The 23,837-nt window shown below is 41.3% G+C and overlaps 1 protein-coding gene across 2 annotated transcripts; it reads left to right on the top strand.

The window, feature by feature from the left end:
- The first annotated feature begins 362 nt into the window (after positions 1 to 362).
- Positions 363 to 22,124, top strand: LOC121677697 (vitellogenin-like). Of its 2 annotated transcripts, XM_042056592.1 has the most exons (34): positions 364 to 451; positions 577 to 597; positions 711 to 862; positions 955 to 1,206; positions 1,314 to 1,460; positions 1,541 to 1,689; positions 1,785 to 1,935; positions 2,029 to 2,186; positions 2,469 to 2,634; positions 2,717 to 2,842; positions 2,932 to 3,150; positions 3,239 to 3,456; positions 3,541 to 3,638; positions 4,726 to 4,850; positions 5,020 to 5,124; positions 5,233 to 5,352; positions 5,470 to 5,656; positions 5,765 to 5,858; positions 6,478 to 6,663; positions 6,757 to 6,865; positions 6,946 to 7,147; positions 7,242 to 7,519; positions 7,663 to 7,707; positions 7,830 to 7,913; positions 19,772 to 19,978; positions 20,092 to 20,234; positions 20,313 to 20,451; positions 20,538 to 20,658; positions 20,747 to 20,930; positions 21,016 to 21,110; positions 21,196 to 21,290; positions 21,375 to 21,540; positions 21,635 to 21,790; positions 21,900 to 22,124. In XM_042056592.1, exons 1-34 carry the CDS (start codon positions 412 to 414, stop codon positions 22,007 to 22,009), a joined length of 4,848 nt encoding a protein of 1,615 aa, XP_041912526.1. In that variant the 5' UTR covers positions 364 to 411; the 3' UTR covers positions 22,010 to 22,124. The 2 variants fall into 2 exon arrangements, with proteins under 2 accessions (XP_041912525.1, XP_041912526.1); XM_042056591.1 differs by having other exon boundaries at positions 363 to 451; positions 20,092 to 20,451.
- The last annotated feature ends 1,713 nt before the right edge of the window (positions 22,125 to 23,837 follow it).

Raw genomic sequence — 23,837 nt, 5'->3', positions numbered from 1 at the left:
TATTGGAGTTATGTGTGGAGAATTCATTCCTTCTTCCATTTGATCAATAAAGTATCTATCTATCTATCATTTGGTGATTATAATTGATGGAAAAGCCAAATATCTAGGGTGTTTCTTCCTACATTCACATTTCCATATGGGGATTTGTAAATATTGACCAATCTCTGAGTGCAGGTAGAAAAAAAACAATCAACCAACCATACCACTGGTCCTAGGATACTCAAAGAATATGGTCAGGTTAACCTAACTGTTAATTTAGTTGTTCCATGTCATAGCCTGAACGTGGGCTGTACAAAAAAGGGTCAAACTAAGAGTTTAGTTAATGATACATTTCAGATTAAACATGTTCTCAGCAAAATTTGGAGTATAAAAGGGGACCATGCTGGTGTTGTTCTTTACATCCATCCGACAATGAGAGTGGTTGTGCTCGCACTGACTCTGGCCCTTGTGGGTAAGTTGACTCATATTTTTTAATTCAGGTTTAAAATACGTGTTCAGAGTAGCAATGCCATGGAACTTATTCAAGACTTTAAATCAACTTCTTACAAAAATCTTTTTATTTGTATTATTTTCTAGCAAGTCAACATATTAATCTTGGTGAGTGTAAGCACTTGTTAACTTTATCTTAAGTTATTATATTTTTAGAGTTATTGGGGAAAAGATTCAAACGCAATAGGTTCTCAAAACAACCTGTTTAACTCTTTCCACAGCTCCTGAGTTTGCTGCCTCTAAGACCTACATCTACAAATATGAGGCGTTGCTTCTTGGTGGGCTTCCTGTGGAAGGTCTGGCCAGAGCAGGAATGAAAGTCAGCAGCAAGGTTCTCATCAGTGCTGTGGCTCAGAACACCTACTTGCTGAAGGTAAGATAACATCCTATTTTAGTTCAAAAATGTGTTTTAAAAAATAAATTCAGTGAATGATTATTAATGAATGGTCAATTTAATTTAATTAGCTCGCAGATCCTGAGATCTTTGAGTACAGCGGTGTCTGGCCAAAGGACCCTTTCGTCCCAGCCACCAAGCTCACCTCAGCACTGGCTTCTCAGCTTCTGATTCCCATTAAGTTTGAGTATGCTAATGGTGTGGTTGGCAAGGTGTTTGCCCCCGCTGGAGTCTCTGCTACAGTTCTGAATGTTCACAGAGGTATCCTCAACATTCTTCAGCTTAACCTCAAGAAGACCCAAAATGTTTATGAGCTGCAAGAGGTGAGAAAATAAACATGAATGATTATATCATACTGTTTTCAGATAATATTCTGAAATGAATGAAAAATGAATGTCATCTCATGAATATGTCCATCTTTGCTCTTAAGGCTGGAGCTCAGGGAGTGTGCAAGACCCAATACATCATTAGTGAGGATGTGAAGGCAGAGCGCATTGTTGTCACCAAGTCCAAAGATCTCACCAACTGCCAAGAGAGGATCATCAAGGATTTGGGCCTGGCTTATTTGGAAACACTGGTCAGTAGAACAAGATCATTTAGTTTAGATCTGGTGATGTCTAGTGATCTTATAATAACTGTCCAATCTCACACACACAGCAAGCAAAGAGCCTGACTGGAGCCGCAACCTACAGCTACATCATGAAACCAAGTGCCACTGGTGCTCTGATCACTGAAGCCACAGTTCGGGAACTTCATCAGGTCACACCTGTTGCTGAGATGGGTGGAGTTGCACAGATGGAAGCCAAGTATGTATTATTACATGTTGTATGATCCTATCATCACAAAATATATTGATAGCCTATGAATTAAATGCCTTATAACTATCTATTTCTCTTTCCAGGCAAAGCCTGACCTTCCTGGAGATTAAGAAGACTCCCATTGTGCCCATCACTGCAGACTATGTGGCCCGCGGATCCCTGTTCTATGAGTTTGCCACTGAAATTCTTCAGTCTCCAATTCAGCTTCTGAAGATTAGTAATGCACAGGCTCAGGTGAATTTATAATGTGTCATATAATGTGTCACCTGCACACCTCATTGTCTCAACTCATTTTCAGATACTTCATCATTTCAATTCATTTTCCAGATTGTGGAGATTCTGCACCATCTTGTTGCCAACAATGTGGCTAAGGTCCATGAGGATGCTCCTCTGAAGTTCATCCAGTTGATCCAGGTCTTCCGTGTGGCCAGTTTGGAGAACATCGAAGCCATCTGGACCCAGTTCAGGGCCAGGCCAGAATACAGGTAATACATTGCAGACGAATACAGGTAATACATGGCATAGTTCAAGGCCAGAATACAGGTAATACACTGCAGACAGAATACAGGTAATAGATGGCATAGTTCAAGGCCAGAATACAGGTAATACATTGCATAGTTCAAGGCCAGAATACAGGTAATACATTGCAGACAGAATACAGGTAATACATGCCAGGCCAGAATACAGGTAATACATTGCATATTTTCAGTATTTCCCAGCACCTAAATTGAAATATTTGTACATCATGTATGTACATCTTGTTTTAGACGTTGGATTTTGGATACCATTCCACTTGTTGGAACACCAAATGCTCTGCAGTTAATCAAGGATAAGTTTCTGGCTGAAGACATCAGCATTCCTGAAACTGTTACGATTCTTTTGGCTGCTGTGCATATGGTTCCTGCTGATCTAGAGATCATCAGACTCGTCAATGTAAGCATACCAAAGCAGCATAGCTTTTAATAAAACATTTATATTAAAAAACCCTAATATGTCTACTCTATCAATCACACAGATCCTAGCCCTGCACCCCAAGATTCAGACAAACCCTGCTCTGCGTGAGATTGCTATACTGGGATATGGCACCATGATTTCCAAGTACTGTGCTGCAGTTCCTACATGCCCAGCTGAACTTCTGAAGGTTCATATTTCCCTTAGTCATCAGCATTTGCCTGAATTTGCATAGTTTTTCTTTATAATTGACAGAAAATATTAAAATTCTTTCTTTAGCCCATCCATGAACTTGCAGCTGAGGCTATTTCTAAGGCTGATATTGCTGAGATCACCCTGCTGGTCAAAGCTCTCGGGAATGCTGGTCATCCTGCCAGTCTTAAACCAATCATGAAGATCCTCCCTGGATTCGGTTCCGCAGCTGCTGCTCTCCCTATCAGAGTGCAAGTCGACGCCATTTTGGCTCTCAGAACCATTGCTAAGAAGGAACCCAGATTGGTAAGTCTAGTATGCATCTGCCAACAAGGACAATTACAAACCCAACTCTTACTGATGTTTAACGGTATAGTTTAATTTGGTCTTGTAGATCCAGCCATTGGCCCTGCAGCTGTTTGTGGACAAGGCCCTCCACCCTGAGCTGCGTATGGTGGCTGCTGTGGTTCTGTTTGAGACCAAACCCACAGTTGCACTGGTATCTACTATTGCTAGCATTCTGAAGAAGGAGACCAGCATGCAGATTGTCAGTTTTGTGTATTCCTACATCAGATCCCTTGCCAGGAGCACTGTCCCAGACTACGCCACAGTGTAAGCACACTTTGCCTTTGTGCATTTTGCTTTCCTCTTGAACCATGGTTAGTTGTCTAACACAGTCATTCATGCCCATGTTAGTGCTGCTGCCAGCAATGTTGCTATCAAGATCTTGAGTCCCAAGCTGGACAGACTGAGCTACCGTTACAGCAAAGCTATCCACCTTGACATCTACAAAAGTAAGTTTATACCCCTCTGCTCTACTAAATAAGAATAAACATTACTAGTTAAATTACGAGAAGTGCTGTATTCAAGGTGGGTTTAGACCAGTCTAGGTTCTAAATAAGGGGGGGGGGAATTAACAATGAAACAATAGGTAAAGTGATATAAATAAATAATGCAGGTTTATTAAATACAAGTATACATTTTCTCTAGGAGAATAGAAGAGAGAATATTAATAAATAAAATAAAAAAATAAATAGAAACCCCACAAAATAATAAGAGCTCTTAAAATACAAAGTATCAAATCAATAGTTAAAAACTCAAATGTCCAAAAGAAAAAGAAATACTCGTGAAAGATAGTGTGAGTGTACAATGTGTATGTGTGAAGGCTTATCTGTGTCCAGGGAACAGAATAAGGGTTTGGGCCAAGGGGTCAAGTTCCAAAGGTTGGGAATCCAGTATCAAAGGGCAGAACAGTTCAATCGGGATCCAAGGGGACTGACTCGCCATTCAACGAAATCCAGAGTACATAAAAAACAATCCGCTTACAGCAGTTTGAGAATACTAATCAATGTAATATATTAAATATTAAAGTTATGACATCTCATTAAATTCCAATTCTAAAACAAAGCTCTTCAAGCTTTCTAGATAGCAAAAAAATATATAAGGTAAGCTGATTCAGATAGGTAGACTTTGAAAAAAGTTTGAAGTAAAAAGTATTATTTTTCTCAAGAGGGTCATTAATAATGTCTAGTTATGTTCATTCAAGTGGAGCATCCAGAGTGAAAAAACAAACCAGTCACCTAGGAGATGACCAAAATAAAAGTCTTTGAGAATACTTTATAATCATGTAAACTTAGCTTCTTGTTCTTGCTATTTATTCATATTTATTTTATTTATCCATATTATATATTTATTTAGTTATTGGACTCAGACCATTCTAATACTAAAGTTATGGTCTTAGCAACCAAACTTTAAGGTGGGTTACATACGCATGTTTGTATTTAGCATTTTCCTGAATTTATCCAGGTTAAAATGAAAAGCAGAATAATTGTTTTTAAAGTCCCCCCTGTTCTGAAGTAAAATTCTCTATTATCTATAAAGGTCCTGTGATGGCTGGTGCTGTCGGTACTGCTTTCATCATCAATGATGGTGCCACCATTCTGCCCAGAGCTGTTGTGGCCAAAACTCGTGCCTACCTGGCTGGAGCTGCTGCTGATGTTCTGGAGGTGTGATACCAACAATGTTCTCAGATCAATCTCATCTTGTTCTCATATACATCTCATCTTGTTCTCATATCAATCTCATCTTGTTCTCATATACATCTCATCTTGTTCTCATATAAATCTTATCCATTTTTCCATCATTTTATCTAATGTGTTACTTTTTCACTCTCAGTTTGGAGTGAGAACTGAGGGAATTCAGGAGGCCCTTCTGAAAACTCGTGTTTTGGAAGATTTGGAGAATGACAGGATCACCAAGATGAAGCGTGTCATGAAGGCGGTATGTAAAACTGAAATCACTTTTCACTTAATTATTTTCAAACGTAAATATCTTGAGAATATTGAAAAATATAATATTTGACCGTGATAACATCTTATCTTCATGAAGATTGCTGAATGGAAGGCCTTGCCAACTAGCCAGCCACTCGCATCTGTCTACGTGAAATTCTTTGGACAGGAGATTGCTTTTGCCAACATTGACAAAGCTATTGTTGATCAAGCAGTTCAGGTATACAATAATGTCTTCCCCCTGCTTGTTCATGAGGTGACACTGTCATATGTATTTGGTTTGACTTCCAATGATATGATTAAAGTGTGGAAATGTTATCGTCCTGTTTATCTCCAGCTTGCCACCAGTGCCGATGCCAAGACCATGCTGAAGGATGCTCTGAGGACACTGCAGACTGGCATTACCGCTCAGGCTGCTAAGCCTCTTCTGGCCGCGGAGATTCGCCGCATCTTCCCCACTGCTGTTGGTGTGCCAATGGAGCTCAGTCTCTATTCTGCTGCTGTTGCTGCTGCTACCATCAAAGGTAGGTAGGATTAGGATAATTATGCAATAATGAATGGGCATAATTGGCATATTTCAATGCTATTTGTTTTTTAATACAATACATCTCCCCTCCATCCAATATCTACAGTGAAATCAACAATTACTCCTCCTCTTTCTGAACCTCTCAATGCTGCGGAGCTGCTGAAAGCAGACATCCAGTTGGAAGCTGAGGCCACTCCAAGGTACATCTCAACATTTAGTCAACATTCAGCTTTCAAAACACAGGAGATTTGTTTCTGGGAGCACTCTTATGTACGTTTGAGAACTGACTTGTTTGTGCTTGTTTTTGCATTCTTATAATTTCTGCAGGTGTAAAGTATAATAGAATATATAGAATAGAATATTTATAATATTATTTATTTAATTTTATTATATAATAATAATAATATATATAATATATATAATAGAATGTAATCATTTATTATATATTTTAATACAAATATTATTATTATTTTTAAGAAAATAAATTTCACTATTTTACAACCCATTAAGGTATTTGAAAATAAATAAACGAATAACACTTTTCCACTTTTTATACTGACTAGTAAATATAATAACTCATTTACTGTTCAATTCCTGCTGCAGAGCTTTCACTTCAAAGCATGTGTCATATACTGTAATCAAATTGTCTTCCTCATGTAGTGTATAATTTACGGTAGAACCTGTTGCCTCAGCCTCAATTTGTGTGCACACGGCCCTGCAGTATCATGTCCTTTTATGGGGATTGATAAAGATATTGATGAATGAAGCCCATTTACTTTAATAGAAAACATACAAAATGTAGATCTTCTCCTTCCTCAGCATCTCCATGCACACTTTTGCTGTGATGGGAGTCAACACTGCCTTCCTTCAGGCTGCCGTCATGGCCACAGCCAAGGCTGTCACTGTGCTTCCTGCTAAGCTTGCTGCAAGAGCAGACATTCCTAAACTGAACTTCAAGATTGAGGCTCTTCCTGTTGTGACACCTGAGCACATTGCAGACATTCGGTAATATTACCCGTGTTAAACGATGTGAAAAATAATATAGATATTATATAGACATTCATGACTATAAGCCTGTATGATATTTATTGCTCCTAGTGTTGAGACACTGGCTATTGCACGTAACATTGAGGACCTTGCAGCTGAGAGAATAACACCAATGGTACCTGATGTTGCTGCACAGCGTGTTTCTGCTGAGTATAGTTTGGTAAGTCTAATGGGAACGGTTCTTTTCTTACTTTGAGGTATTTTCTGATGTGCTGATGCGCTGATGATTCTCTCTTGCAGTCTCAGTCCGCTGATGTATCATCTGAAGTGCAACCTCAGCTGAAAGCAAATGCACCAATCCACAAGACACTTTGTGTCCCTGCTGCTCTCCTGGGAATTAAGGGATGTTTCGAGTTCACCTCTAGCAATGCTGCCTTCATCAGGAACGTTCCCCTACTCAACCTACTTGGACAGCATGCAGCTCTTGTTGCCGTGAAACCAGGTCAGTTATTTATATATATATATGTTATGAATTTCTGGAGTGGATAGGAGTAATCAGATAGTTCAACTCAACCCATTTTTCGTCTTTTGTGTAGCTGATGGCCCAGCAATTGAAAGACTGGAGGTTGAAGTTCAAGTTGGACCCAAGGCTGCAGAAAGGCTCCTGAAGGAGATCAACATCATTGATGAGCAAAGCGCCGAGGGCAGAACCATTGTTTCTAAGCTGAAGAATATCCTTGAGCCTACTCTGAGAAACAACTCTTCCAGCTCGAGCAGCTTCAGCAGCTTGCTCAGCTCCAGCCTGTTTGGCGTTAGCAGCTTGTTGAGTTCCTCTAGCTCCAGCTCTAGCTCCTCCAGCTCCCGCATGTCAAAGGTCAGTTTGGGCCATATCACATGGTATCATTGATCAAGAATGTTAATGTGTCAGGACTGAGGACATGCATGATTCATTCACTTTTTGTATTTATGGCAGAAGTTATTACATCTTTTACACATTATTATCCTACTTTTCTGTAGACTTCTTTTAAGGACTACCCATTCAAGAAATTCCACAAGAACCAGGTATAATCAGTGTTGAAAAAGCTCAAATATATAAAGTATAGTGAAACATGTCTAACATGTCTCAAATATCTAAAATATAGTGTGAAACATGTCTAACTCCAATATGTGTGACTGGATATCAGCACTTGGTCTCTCAAGGAGTCTCTGCTCAGAAGCTCAGAAGCAGCGGAAGCAGCGCATCCAGCTTTGAAGCCATTTACCAACAAGTAAGGCCCATGAAATGACACGAGCCATTTACCAACAAGTAAGGTCCATCAAATGACACAAGCCATTTACCAACAAGTAAGGTCCATCAAATGACACAAGCCATTTACCAACAAGTAAAGTCCATTAACCCTCTAGGCGCCACGGTCGAGTTTACTCGACAAGATGCGGTACTGAATAAAACGGCCGATTTAGTCAAATAGGGTGTCATATTTCGTTCGACCTCCACTCCACTAGATGGCAGACATGTCATACGTCATCCCGAGTCGAAAAAACGGCATGCTTTAAACAAAACTTTCTAGCTACAGCGCATTGAATCAGTGCGTGAAATACCGGAGCTAGTGTGCATGTGAGCCACTTTGTCAGAGCGATATTGTCAACGTCAGCGAGTATTTGCATTAGATTATCGTCTAATGGCATCAAAAAAGTTTACCTGAAATGAAGTGTTGGGTCTTCTATTCGCGGACCCTGATTCTGAAGGGGAATATCTGCCTTCAGAAAATGACGGTGATTCGTTTAGTGAGGCTTCAGATGCGTCCCTGCCTTGCAATGATGCAGCTGGACAAAGTGAGAGTTTATTCCATAGTTTAGCTTACACCAAGCACAAACGTTGAATCGTTTGCCCAATGTCACTGGTGGGAATAATGTTTCACGGGTTCGGAGTGTTCATCGGGAAGTTAGCAGGGTGTTAGTGATGTGGCGAACGAGGCTGGAGGTAGCCTAATGTCCATAGCGCTAGCTTCTGTCTTCTGAACGTGTGCCTCTCCGCAATCGCGGCGACAGTATGCCACTGGGTATGTTAGACGAGGTCGAAGTGCTCATAGGACAGTTAGGGGGGAACGTAGAGGCAGTGTGGGGAGTCGCAATGAGAATGACAGTAAGCCTAGTCCGAGCTGCGCAAATTCTCTCCACTCGACGCGAGCGCGAGGCAGATCTGGCCATGCTGCTCGCAGCAGGAGCAGAGGTGGTGACACGGGGCAGGAGAGCCATTAGGCCATGCATAGTCTATCACAAGATGATGGGAATGCCGGCCCTGTATGGATATGGATAGTCATTATCTCTACAGCAAAAGGCCTGCTACATAAAAAAAAAAAAATGTCAGCCATTTATTAGTAATGATTTACACTGTTGATTATCTATTTCCCTGACCATTTAGGACATGTTGTGTGTTCATGTCCTTGTGATGTGTGTGTCTTTGTCAGCTAAGAAAAAAACAACAAAAAAACATCAACAAAAACAACAAAAAGAAAACAAATACTAACATTGTCTCTTGTCTTGTCTCGTCATCTCACTCCCGACCTGTGCCTTGCCGTGGCAAGTGAGCTTTTGAACTAAACAGGTCTTGTCTACTTGTGTTTGTGTGTCATCTGAATAATATATATGCCCCATACATGGAATCAGAGTGCCTACTGTATGTAGTAAATGGGGAATCTCTACAGCAAAAGGCCAGCCTACCGGTACATGCATTTGATTTGTTTCTGCCATTTATTAGTAATGATTTATACAGTTTGTTTACTACTTACTATTTACCTGAGCATTCAGTATTGTGCAATATAGCATACAGAAAGTGAGGGACATTTTGGGGGAAAAGAAGTGGTGCATTTTATCATTCAAACATGCAACTTTTCATGAAAATTCTATAATCCAAGATGGCCGCCACCATATGACGTCATAATATGCAAATTACATATAAACATTTAATCTCTACATAAACTTTGGGTCATCCTTAATATTTCTCTAATATTTCTAATTTCTAATTTAAAAAGAAAGTCTCTATCTCTTATCACTTTTAAGATATAGCCTTTTGAAATGAAGATGTCAAAATCGAACGTTTCGAAAAAAAACCTCTGGCGCCTAAAGGGTTAAATGACACAAGGCATTTACCAACAAGTAAGGTCCATGAAGGTCCAATAATGCATCAACCATTTAACAACAAGTAAGGTCCATTAAATGATACAAGACATTTACCAACAAGTAAGGCCCATTAAATGACACAATCCATTTACCAACAAGTAAAGTCCATTAAATGACACAAGCTGTAGCCACTCCCCCATCTGTGTGTTTGTGTGTTAACAGCATATCTGTTGAACCATTCGTGGGATTGATTTCAGACTTGGCAGGTGTCTTGCTTGCACACAATGATTCCGCGTATGTTGCAACACGGCAACAAACACAGATATGCAGTGGCTAATTAAAATGACGTGAAAATGCTGTGCAATAAACTAACGATTGGAATAGCCCAGGCTACTTTGGACTTGAGACTTTGAATAAACAAACGATAATTCCGACTGCAAGGTCCCAAATTGAAACGAGCGAAGGAAGTTATTCAATAAGATTAACAATAAACATATAGGGCCCTATCATGACATTCTAAAGTGCATCGTCACTCGTCAAAAGTCTATTCAAATTTAGTAGGATGTCCAGTTCACATTGGGAGGGCTTTCGTTATCAAACGTGGAGCGCATGGCGCAACAAGGTGTTCCTAGGTTTTTTAATCAGTCATATGGGTGTGTTTGGGGTGTAACATCATTTAAACCAATGAGAATGACATCTGTCATTCCCTTTAACAGCGCAAAGCGCGATATGTCAAATAAATGCATCGGTATTTTGGCATTCAACGGCGCATTTGAAGGAGGCTGCTTCATTCTTAAACCATGCTTTACTAAAACCTAGCATAGCCTTCACGCATTTGCACTCGTCTATTATTTGAACTCATTGGCAAAGTGAAACTAACTTCACCAAGGTGTCAGTCAACGAAGACAGTTATATGCAGTTACTTTCACTATTGACTGACAATGGGTTACCATCGAAAACATAGGCTGGAAAAAGCAACACTTATCCTTAACAACATTTATCCTGCAGATGAGTTGCTTATATCTCGTGACAGTGCGTCTTTAGCTGTGCTCCATACGTGTCTCTCGCCTCTCCCCTAATCACTTCTCTCATTACCAATTTGCAAATGATGGTGAATAACTACTCATCATGAGATTTACAGTATTTCGTAATATCTTTATTCTAATTATGTTTCCCATTGTAATCGAGCAATTTGTAATGCTTTGCATGGACCTGCGCTGGTGTGCGTTCATGAATGATAGAAGGATGGTGCGTGCACCACTCGCCATTGACTTCTGACCAGGTTTAGGTGGTGTACGATAGCGATTTTTAGACAACGTGCCAGGCCCCTCCCTAGGTTGTTAATTGCCACCCCCCTGGGCGCAATGTTTAAAAAATAAATGTGCAAAATACCGAATTAAACTTTGCATGGGTGGAAAACGAATTTTTACGCCATGCGCTGGTGTGCAAAATACAGCCCATAGCCTTAACTCAAAGCAGCTATTAGGCTTGTCATTTTTATATGTAAAAATGTCACTTTGGCTGGAGTGAGATTTTGTGAAGTCATAGTGCGTGTGTGTTAAATTTTTCCCTAAACCTAATTTTAAAAATGTCTGTCTCCTGACTCTTTTGCTATGTATAATCACTGATTTATGTAAAAAAAACCTAATAGAATGGAAAAGTTTCTTCAAAATGTACAATTAATTAAATTACATGAAAATGCACTTGAAAACAAGACCAGTGTTTTTAACCCTGTGTCATGGAAGGATTATGAGCCACTGCGCCCCTGGGCACAGACATGAAAAGGGGCGCCCTGCCCTGCCCACCTGAAAAAGGTAGTAGCTCAGCAATTGTAGGGGGGTCTGGGGGCATGCACCCCCCGTAGAAAAAATTGAAAAATAACCCCTTAAATAATGACTTCTGGCGAGTTTTGTGGAAAGAAATAGACGGATTGAGACTTACACATATGAATGTGTGTATGAATGTACGTATGTATCAGGGATGGAAATACAATATTTTTTTCCATCCTACCATTGTGGCTGGTGGATTCCAAAGTCTACCAGCCACTCAACTTTACTACCAGCCACTAGAGATACAGTATGAACATTTGATGAAAAATCATGACCAAAATGATCACGGTTATTGGTATTATTGCGATATGATTGTGTTGACTTTTTTATCACAGCAAATAGCGTTTATAGCACCGTATAAAAGATGAGAAAAAGTTCTTTCATGTGATGTCTGGGCTACTTAGCGAGTAGTTCAACAGAGAAGAATGGGCGGCCAGACTTTGTGTCCGTCTGCCTCATGTCTAAATAGCAGCGTGTTCCGAAGGTGTCGCCGGACCGGATTAAAATAGCCGTCAGCATGGTCTAGTATAGTCACATCCATAACCCCAGTTAAAATAGCCTAGTCAGCACGGTCTAGTATAGTCACATCCATAACGCCAGTTAAAATAGCCTAGTCAGCACAGGCTAGTATAGTCACATCCATTACGCCAGTTAACCCTTTAGGCGCCAGAGGTTTTTTTTTCGAAACGTTCGATTTTGTCATTTCATTTCAAAAGGCTATATCTTAAAAGTGATAAGAGATAGAGGCTTTCTGTAAATTAGAGAAATATTAAGGATGACCCAAAGTTTATGTAGGGATTAAATTGTCATATCTAATTTGCATATTATGACATCATATGGTTGTGGCCATCTTGGATTATAGAATTTTCATGAAAAGTTGCATGTTTGAATGATAAAATGCACCACTTCTTTCCCCCCCAAAATGTCCCTCACCTTCTGTATGCTATATTGCACAATACTGAATGCTCAGGTAAATACTAAGTAGTAAACAGGCAGAAACAAACCGAATGCATGTAGCGGTAGGCTGGCCTTTTGCTGTAGAGATTTTCTATTTACTACAGTGGGCAGTGCTTCAACTTGGCCAGCTTCACTCGCGGTCCGCGCGTGGGATCACGCGGTATCACGCGACTTTAATTTGTATTTTTCCAGTGAGACGCTGCAACAACCCAAACAACCGGTAGATGGCTCAAGTGAGCAGGGTGTCTCGTAAAAAGAAATGGAGCCTGGAAAACCCTACACAGACTTCACTACAGACTTTAGCAGACTGGTTTAGAAATAATGTAATAGCCAGAAATATGCCTGCCCTGCCCTAATAAAGAAATATTTGGTTAACTGCGAGTGAATCCCGTTTGCAGCTGTAGAGACGCAGGACAAATCAAACATTCTGGTTTTCTCCGAGTGCAACGATGATAGACAGACATCATTTGGACAAATTATAGAGTATTAACCTCCGTTGATACGAATGCCTTCCTGTTACGTCCTGTTATCACGGAGTTACAGGCGATAAACGATTTTTGATGGTCACAAGTTTACTTCATTAGGGACTGTTCGTTATTTATTTAAGGGCTACCGGAGGAGTTTTGGGAGCATTAGTCCAAAAAGACGTGACCCTCCCTCGCCAGCAATACATTTTTCTATGACCCTCCAAAGTGATTATGAAAAATCACTGTCAACATTTTCCGGGTTTATCGCCTACTGTATTTTAACGTTTTCACATATTTGGCCATAAGCCGTTTATCATCACGAAACCAAACTACAAAGGCGAACACTTTAACAGGGGGAATTAATTGGGCATGAATCATGCTGAACGCTATTTCGCTACCTTAGAATAATAAGGTTCTATCTGCGTTTTGAGTAGGTACAACCGGGACGATTGAAACGGGGACGAATGAAACATTCCGGTTTTCTCCGAGTGCAACGATGATAGACAGTCATCATTTGGGCAAAACATGGAGCATATTAACCTCCGTTGCTCAGCCAAATGCCTTCCTGTTACGTCCTGGTATCACGGAGTTACAAGCGATAAACGATTTTTGATGGTCACAAGTTTACTTCATTAGCGGTTTATTTTTTTGGATTATTAAAGAGTGTTTTTCATTTAAAGGTTTGACTTCGTGCTTATTCAGTAGAGCATTTAGTGCTCTCCCCAATCCCAGACATGTTTGTTTGTAATGGATGCAACCGCGAGACAGGCTATGCGTTTGACAATGAGTTGTTAACAGAACCAAGACATATAGCCCAGCAGCAATCTAGGGACTGATCGTTATTTATTGAAGGGGCCACCGGAGGAATTTTGAGTGCTTCAGTTGCATGACCCTCTCTTGCCTGCTAGAAATTGTTCAATGACCCTCCGACAGAATTGTTAAAAAAGACATGACCCTCCCCTGCCAATTGTCTTCCGCCCGCGCCACAGCCACACACTTTGTGATAACGTTCTTAAATCAATCTTTCCTGTGAGCTTGCATGCTACCAGTCCTTCCTTTTCAAATGTGTTGCGCCTGTTTGCACAATTTAACAAATAATCATATGTGATTAATAGTATGACAAATAATCCCTGTGCACGGGGACCGAAACAATGCATGCCAACTTTTTCCGTGTTTATCACGTATTTTAACTTTCCCCGCTGTCTTGCCGTTTTAATGTTTTCCCGTAGAATATCCCATATTTTAATACTCTCATAACAGCCCTGCCATCGGGCCTGTCTCTGTGTTGCCCTGTTGCTACCCCTTGCCCTTCCAACGAAACAGATGTCTTCAAATCATCGTTTTCCTTGCTTGAAGGCGAACCTAGAGTGATGTTAACCTATTTAAGTTTAACGGCGCGATTGTCGTGAGAGCACGATTCATTGGCGCTTGCATGTTCGGCCTTATGTCTACGTGCGCACCTGAGGCTACTCAGCTGCAAGAGAAATAATTTCCCCTGTTTGTATGTTCACTGCAAATTGGCCTACCATAACTTACCAACTCTGCACTGTAGACTGGCATTTTTCTGTGAAATAAGCAAATGTATTTGTTCAACTTTATGAAGCAGAATTACGCATAGGGTACTTGGAACATAATACATTTGACAAAGGACAGATGAATGTTGCTAGTGACAAAATATTAACTTTCAGTGTTTTACGATGTCTTTGTCATGGGGAAGTGTTTTTCCCCATGCATTTATTCTAGGTTACTGTCAGTGACTGCCGTGAGAGAAGCGGGTTCTGTGTTTCGTTCATGTCAGTGACTGACGCGAGAGAAGCGGGGTCTGTGTTGTGTTGTGTTGTGTTGCGTTGCGTTAATTTATTTTCATTGGGCATACCGTGCCGTGCCGTCCACAGCTCTTCAGTTCTGACAAAGCCAAAATTACTCCTTTTGAAACAATGAGTGCAGGAAGCGCGTTTGTATGGTTATATTGCTTGGGGGGGGGGGGGGGGTGTCCCAAGCAGCTTTCAGCCATAAGGCTACTTTGAGAACATTTCAATTCACCCGACACTAATATTCAAAATGTTGAAAACTATTTCGGCATAGCCTATAAAGCAGTTTAATTAAATGGAATGTTAGTTGTAAACAAACGAGCTACTTGGTGAGGCTTGGCCTCACAGATGCGCTCGTGCCTTAGATGGCAGGAAAAATCTTCACGATAGGCCTATTAACTAACCACCCGATTCACGTTGGCTGGGGGGAAGGGGGCCATCAGACAATTGTGCCCAGTTAATCCGGCCCTTCCCCCAAAAAATCTTCCCACCTCTGACAGCTTAAAAGAAGTCAAGAGGACTCCTTACTCACAGACCTATTCACAAACCTGCGGTTTTGAAATCCTATGCAGCTACAGGAGCTTCCAATCGCGAGGAAGCAATTTTGCATTGTAGGCATAACTAACATGCAATACCGCCGCCAACAACAACCAAAACTAGGCTAATCATTGTCAACATGTAAATTAAATGTAACATTATTGTGAATCAAATTAAAATGTTCTCTTTTGCAAACGTAGGCATAGTAACAGAATAATTTAATAATGTTACAAAGATACTACATCAATCCGTATGTTTCATTGGGCTACTAGGCTATTTGTTTTGCCTTGATTCATTTAGGCTAGGCCTTTTTATTCAGGGGCCGTATTCACCAAGAATTTTAAGGCTAAAAGTAGCTCCTAACTAGCGAATTTAGGAGCAACTCCTAAAAATAATGGGCGTGTCACTCCTAACTTTATGACAAAAAGTAATTCACGAAGCATTTTAGACCTAAAAGTAGCACCTAAGTCTGGGACAGCTTAAGTTGAGAGGACTCCTAACTCACTAAGACCTATTCATAAACAGCTTTTTTGTGGCATTTTACGTTGCGATGTTTTGAAATAGCCTATGCGCAACAGGAGCTTCCAATCGCAAGGGAACAATTTTGCATTCATAAAAGGGATGCAATAACGCCACCAACAACAACCAAAACTACTCATTGTTAACATGTAAATGAAATGTAACGTTTCATTGTGAATCAAATTAAAATGTTCTCCTCTTTGCAAACGTAGCCTAGGGATATGGTGACAGATTAATTTAATAATGTTGCAAAGGTAGGCTACTGCATCAATCCATAGGCCTATGTTTTATTAGGCTTATTCATTTAGGCTAGGCCTTTTTATTCAGTTCTTCCGTCCTTCGCACTACTTGTGTAGCGCACGCATTCTCCGACCTGTCACCTGTCAGTCATCATCGGAAGAGAGGTGTTTGGAATTCCCGCGTTACAATCGTCAGCCAATCAAGGTGGTCACTTCAGTCAAGCTCGTGCATGAATAATGACGTCATCCATAGCCACGAAGGCTTTGTGAATAACTTTTAAGAGAAAACTCCAATCTAAAATCTTTAAGTGCGATTTAGGAGTAGCCTACTCCTAGTAGTAAGATAAAAGCCTTTGTGAATAGCCTACGGCCCCAGTTATTCATCATCTTCCGTTCCGACCTTCCGTCCATTCTGAGACCTGTCACTCATCATCGTAAGGGAGGTGTTTGGAATCATGCCCGCGTTACAATCATCAGCCAATCAGCCAATCAAGGTGGTCACGCTTGCCCATTTACCCAAATTAATGGTCGAATATTACTGATGATCATTGTTATTTAAGAACATGCAGTGTGCATAGGGTACCAAAAACATCTTGCTCGTGAAAAAGCATCATAACGCACATTCTGGCGGGTCTGTTATTTACTGTAGGCTGCGCAAACCACATGCCTTTATTTTGGGCAAGCCTGCATTCATTCATTCATTCATTCATTCAACCTTTATTTATTCTCGGAGGGTCATTGAGGGAAGCCCTCATTTTCAATGAAGCCAAAATTACAGAAGCGAAGCAAAGCGCTCCACAAACAAAACAACATTCGAGGCCTTCTGTTGAAGAATTTTATATAAAGCCTGCGCTGACAGTAATCCTCCTGCCCCTGATAGGCCTACCACAGCTGTGGATAGTGTGGAATGTTCAAGTAATAACACAATCCAATGTGTGTCTCAATTGTCCCCCGCTGACCACCTCACACATTTCTCTAGATTTTGCAACGAACTTACATGACACAATGCCATAAAATATGCCAGTTTTAGGACACAGAATAATGTTTGTAATGATACCAGGTAGGCCAGGTATTGTCGAAGGTGCATGGTGAAGTGAAATTCTTACTTTGGAAAACAAACATTTGCCGATATCATCGCCGATCATCAGAATATTGCAACAGATTCTGTGTTCTGGACTGTAGGTAACTTGTTAAGCCAGTGGTTCTCAAACTTTTATTTAATTCCCCACTTTGATCAAGGGGCATGACTGATGATAGTGGAGATAACGTGTTATCCCGAGGCTTTTGGAAGTCAGCATCTTCGACGGTAGTCTATTAAAAATATAAGTTTTCGATGTCCCAAACGGAGAGCCATACTTTATTGTTTTTAACGATCTCTATGCTACTCACAAAAATGTAGGCATGGGGACATGATGAAGTAGGCTATCCAACTGTCGTGTGTTAAATTATTGTGATTACGAGCCAGTGGTTTTCAAACATTATGCGTGACTCGGACATCTAACTAAATGCAACAGGCTCATATCGTCCTCGCATTCGCAAAATGAGGACCAGTGTTTTGTCAAATTGCAAATAGCTATTCGTTTTAACTATTTTTTTATGATAGTAGCCTATACAAAAAGCACTTCATACTATCTTAATCTTGGAATATGGGGAGGGAAGTGGCGCGTCTGCAGTCAGCCAAATATGAATGTAATTCTGCGGCATAAAGCAGATGTAATTGTTTATCGTACAGAAAAATAAAAATGACATGTCAAGCAGTCAATTGACTACATTGCAGTCAAGAAGTAGGGCAAATTAATTTACGAAACCAAAACGTGGGTCATAGTTGTCTAAGCCTCTATTGCGTAGCCTGTTAAAAACGTCGCCAGATAGTATTAAATCGGCAACAACATTGTTTTCTGCAGAAGCCTACCCAAGGCTACAGATTAATTCTGAACAGTTATTTCTCTACTGGCTCAATTATCACACCACTGTTTTGATTTGCGTAGTTGCGTTAACCCCAACACTGACAATAATGTAGACAGCAAATTTCGATTTCGATTTTCGTGTAGTCAAGCCTTAAGCCATACCCAAGTAGCCTAAATCGAGGTAATGTTTAATTATGCATGATTTATTTTGTTATTGAATTCGTAGGCTGGGATTACTCTCGGCAACAATTATGTAAGGGACGGCAGGCAGAGCGATGTACAGTGGCAGAGCGACGCACAGTGGCTGAAAGTGGTACTAAAGCTTCACGCAGCTTCACGCCGCGTAATGCGCGAATGAAGTGGTCATTTGAAAGCGATGCCCACTGTACATACAGTAGGCACTCTGATTCCATGTTTGAGGCACAGATATCTTATTCATATGACACACAAACACAAGTAGACAAGCCATGGCAAGGCACAGATCAGGAGTGAGATGACGAGACAAGACAAGAGACGATGTTAGTATTTTTTTTCTTTTTGTTGTTTTTGTTGATGTTTTTTTTTATTGTTTTTTTCTTAGCTGACAAAGACGCACATCACAAGGACATGAACACACAAAACAGAACACATATTGTACTAAATGGTCAGGGAAATACAGTAGATAGTAAATCAACAGTGTAAATCATTACTAATAAATGGCTGACAAAAAAAAAAAGAATTTATGTAGCAGGCCTTTTGCTGTAGAGATAATGACTCCCTATCCGTATACATACAGGGCCGGCATTCCCATCATCTTGTGATAGACTATGCATAGCCTAATGGCTCCCCTGCCCCATGTCACACCACCTCTGTTCCTGCTGCGAGCAGCATGGCCAGATCTGCCTTGCGCACGCCGAGTGGAGAGAATTTGCGCAGCTCAGACTAGGCCTACTGTCATTCTCATTGCGACTCCCCACACTGCCTCTACGTTACCCCCTAGCTGTCCAATGAGCACTTCAACCTCGTCTAACATACCCAGTGGCATTAGACAAAGGCTCCACCACGTTACTGTCGCCGTGATTGCGGACAGGCACACGGTCAGAAGACAAAAAAGCTAGCGCTGCATGGACATTACCTCCAGCCTCGTTCGCCACACCACTAACATGCCTGCTAACTTCCCGATGAACACTCAGACCCCGTGAAACATTATTCCCACCACTGACATTTGGCAAAGGATCCGCGAATAGAAGACCCAACACTTCATTTCGGGTAAACTTTTTTGATGCCATTAGACGATACTCTAATGCAAATACTCGCTGACGTTGACAATATTGCTCTGATAAAATGGCTCACACGCACACTAGCTCCGGAATTGCACGCACTGATTCAATGTGCTGTAGCTCGAAGGTTTTGTTTAAAGCATGATGTTTTTCGGACTCGGGGATGACGTAGGACATGTCTGCCATCTAGTGGAGTGGAGGTAGAACGAAATATGACACCCTATTTGGCAAAATCGGCCGTTTTATTCAGTGCCGCATCTTGTCGAGTAAACTCGACCGTGGCGCCTAGAGGGTTAAAGTTGATTTTTCAAGAAAAATCCCTACTCACTACTATCTTGCTTCATGTCCCTTCATTTGTCAAAAACATTTTTAAACCAGGTGTACCTGCGGGCATGTAATTGGGCTACGAGTCTCCTACAGGAATGGCATGTTTGAACAGGCACTGCACTAGAAATATGTCATTTTTAATCCATACTTTCAGAATAAGTTCCTTGGTAACGGTGTCGCTCCTGCGGTGGTGGTCCTCTTCCGTGCTGTGAGAGCAGACCAGAAACTGCTGGGATACCAGGCTGCTGCTTATCTGGACAAGGCCAACTACAGACTGCAGACCATCATCTCTGCCCTGGCTGAGACGGACAACTGGAAGATGTGTGCTGATGGTGTGCTTCTGAGCAAGCACAAAGTCATGGTGCGATTCGGTCACACATTTGACCTTTTCAGCATTTTCTTCAGATTTGGCTTGAAAGTAAGTTTCAACCATTATTGTAAATGGTTGAGTGTTTGACATTTTTGTGCAATCAGGGTAAGATTGCATGGGGAGCAGAGTGCCAGGAATACGCCACTATCCTGAAGGCGGAAGCTGGTCTTCTTGATGCTAGCCCTGCAGCCCGTCTTGAGCTGGAATGGGTGAAGATCCCTAAAATTGTCACCACCTATGCAACCAGGTACTTTGTCATTCATCAAAAACTGTCAGCTATAATGTACAATCCAGGAATATTTTTTGAACATATTTTTCCACCCAGGCTGTCTAAGTATATCCCTGAAGTCGCTCTGGTGGCTGGAGTCACTGTCAACAAAGCCAAGAACAGTGAGAAGGAAATTGAACTGACTGTTGCCATTCCCACAGAGAGGACCGTCGATGTCATTGTGAAACTGCCAGCGGTGAATATCTCCAAATAGCCTCATAATTATTTTCAAACGAATGAATCATGCTGATGTTCATCACACCGCATGTTTTGTTTGTCTAGATGACTCTCTCCAAACTGGCCCTGCCTCTGCCCATTGCCCTGCCTATTGGTGCTGATGCAGCCGTTCCCGAGGACAACATCCTGGACAAGTTGCATTTCCTGTATGCTGAGGCTACCTCTGGTAGGAACAAATAAATACGCAGTGAAAGATGTGTGATTCACTTTTGGTCCCTGCTCATTTACATGAAAACGTTCATAATTACTTTCAGCCCAATGTAGTTTGGTCCAGAAGAAACTGACCACATTCAACAACAGGAAATACACAATTGAGATGCCACTCTCTTGCTACCAAGTGCTGGCTCAAGACTGCACTCCAGAGCTTAAATTCATGGTGTTGCTGAAGAAGGATCAGATTACCGAACAGAACCACATCAATGTGAAGATTGCTGATATGTGAGTATTCCTAAATACTGAATGCCATATTGCATCATAATGGTGTAGCTAAGAATGCTGATGATTTTGCTGTGTCCTCCTGTAGGGATGTTGACCTGTACCTCACTGACAGTGATGTCCTAGTGAAGGTTAATGGTGTTGAGGTTCCTATTTCCAACCTTCCCTACCAACATCCCTCAGGTAAACTGAACATTTTCCTTTTCCTTTGATGCAAAAATACTTATTTTTCCACGACTGTTCTATAACAATATGTTTCTGGCTTTAGTCCCAGTTCAGATTAGACAGAAAGCTCAGGGCCTGTCACTTCACGCTCCTAGCCTTGGTCTTCAGGAGGTTTACTTCGGCAAGGACACATGGAGGGTAAATAGAGCTAAGATGTCACATCAGCAGTGTTTTTTTTAGAAGAAATACAAGTGGATAAAACTCAATAAAAATGTTCTTTAGGTCAATGTTGTGGACTGGATGAAGGGCCAGACTTGTGGGCTCTGTGGTAAAGCCGACGGAGAGATCAGACAGGAGTACTCCACACCCAGTGGCTACCAGACCAAGAGCTCCATCAGCTTCGCCCATTCCTGGACCCTTCCAGCCGAGAACTGCCGTGACAACACTCGTAAGAAAGATACCTTTCAATATCCATCGGAAGCTTTGGCAGGAATGTTCTTCTCTTGACATGATGTGTTGAAATGCCGTTCTTTTTGTTTCAGAGTGCCGTCTGAAGCTTGAATCTGTGAAGCTGGAGAAAGAGTTGATTGGCCAAGATTCTAAATGCTATTCTGTTGAACCAGTGCTGCGTTGTCTGCCTGGTTGCGTCCCCGTGAAGACCATGCCAGTCACTGTTGGATTCCACTGCTTGCCCTCAGGTGAGTCTTATACATCACTTGGTGGCTAATAAACTGATTTCCTAGTTGATCTAAACATTAACGTTGTGAAAAGCTTAACTGAACCTACGCTTATTTTTCTTTTCTTTAGACTCCATCAGCCGCTCGGTGGATCTTAGCAACATCTCTCAGAAGAGTGTGGATCTGAGGGAGACTGTAGAAGCTCACATGGCTTGCCAGTGCAATGCAGATTGTGCATAGAATGTTTTAAATTCCAGCCCATATATTTATCAATTAGGTCTGTCTGCCCCTGTCGTGATGCTAAATCCCATGTATGCAATCTATGCAAATGAATGAAATAAATAAACATTGAGCACTTACATTGGCAATTTCATCAATTTTGTGCCAATATGCACATGGTTTATCAGTTAGTCATCCAGTCTTTGAATATGGTTTTTGGGGTAAAACTGAAGTAAAAAGTTGGAGAGGCAGACAGACTAAGCAGAGAAGTCTATCTCTCCTCTTCCCTTTAGTGAGGCATTGAACAGTTCAATGGCCCTTGGGACAAATGACTTCCTCAGCCTTTCAGTTGTGTATGGCAGTGAGCGAAGTCTCCAGCTGATCAAGCTCTTTTGCTTTTTAATAGTGCTGAAGAGTGGATGACATTCATTGTCCAAGATGTTGATCAGTTTGTTCAGGGACCTTTTGTCAGATATTGAAGTGATGCACTCCAGTTCATCTCCCACTACAGAGCCAGACTTCCTTACCAACCTGTCAAGTCGCCCAGCATCCTTCTTCTTTGTGCTTCCTCCCCAGCATACCACTGCATAGAAGAGGACGCTGGCCACAACAGACTGGTAGAACATCCTGAGGAGCTTGCTGCACACATTGAAGGACCGCAGCCTCCTCAGGAAGTACAGCCTGCTCTGTACTTTCTTGTAGAGTGCATCAGTGTTGGCTGACCAGTCCAGTTTATTGTCCAGGTGGACACCCAGATACTTGTAGGTGCTTACCACCTCCACGTTGACCCCATCAATGGAGTCTGGTAGCAGAGCGGGCTTAGACCTGCGGAAATCCACCACATTCTCCTTGGTCTTTGAAGTGTTGAGTTGAAGGTGATTGAGTTTGCACCACTGGACAAAGTCCTCCACCAGGCTCCTGTACTCCTCCTCTTGCTTGTCCCTGATACACCCCACAATTGCAGTATCGTCAGAAAACTTCTGCATGTGGCATGACTCGGTGTTGTAGCAGAAGTCAGATGTGTACAGGGTGAACAGGACTGGAGAGAGCACAGTTCCCTGTGGCGCTCCGGTGCTGCTAATCACAGTGTCAGAGAGGATATTGGTCAAAGGAGTTTGGAAGGAATGCATTTTAGAGCGGGATACCAAAGAGACAATCAGTTGTTTCTCACACACATTTTATTATACCTTGCATTGTATCAAAGTACCATTGTATCATTACACCTAGTATGGGGAATTGTGTTATTTTAGGAACGATTCATATAGATTTTTGCAACTGGTGTTTTTTTACTTGCTAGGACCCCACTGAATACAAAACAACCTGTTTCCAATTTTTTTCTTCATTTTCAGTGCCAAAATTCAAGATGGCGGACAATATATGCGGAAAAATAATATAAAGGCTTAAAGTGGTCAACTTTTTGATAAATATACACCTAATAAGGTAGACAAGTGAGATACAGACTATTTTCAAAAGATGTATTGCATCATTTGCCAAAAAATTTGGAGAAAAAATGGAAAAAATGAAAAAAAGATTAAAAAAATCTGCATCTTGTTTCATTATTGAAGAGTTCAACAAAACATTGTCAGTCACTCAAGTATTTATACTCACCACTGTCACTGTCTTTTTAATATTGGTGTACATCTCCTCAGAGCCTTCACACCTGCAAAGTTGCGTGAATGGTAAGTTGTTACTCTTGCAAGAACACCTTATACTGCATTGGCTGGCAAGACAACAACACTTCACAAGTTCCACAACAGCCTCTGGTGCTGGTGGAAGTTTTGACAGAACAGGAGCCGATTGCCCCTCAACAATTTGTCTCCATCTCAGTGATAGTGAGTCAAGAATCTTT

The sequence above is a fragment of the Alosa sapidissima genome, chromosome 12, assembly GCF_018492685.1.
Source record: "Alosa sapidissima isolate fAloSap1 chromosome 12, fAloSap1.pri, whole genome shotgun sequence".
In the NCBI taxonomy this organism is placed as follows: Eukaryota; Metazoa; Chordata; class Actinopteri; order Clupeiformes; family Clupeidae; genus Alosa; species Alosa sapidissima.
The sequence above is the reverse complement of the archived record's forward strand: the minus strand, read 5'-3'. Positions and strand labels throughout refer to the sequence as shown.

Bases quoted from the DNA above. Each gene is read 5' to 3' on its own strand.
- LOC121677697 (XM_042056591.1), top strand. From the start codon at position 412: ATGAGAGTGGTTGTGCTCGCACTGACTCTGGCCCTTGTGG. The intron at 5,657-5,764 runs GTAGGTAGGATT...CAATATCTACAG, and splicing joins TGCTGCTGCTACCATCAAAG to TGAAATCAACAATTACTCCT. The intron at 7,148-7,241 runs GTCAGTTATTTA...TCTTTTGTGTAG, and splicing joins TCTTGTTGCCGTGAAACCAG to CTGATGGCCCAGCAATTGAA.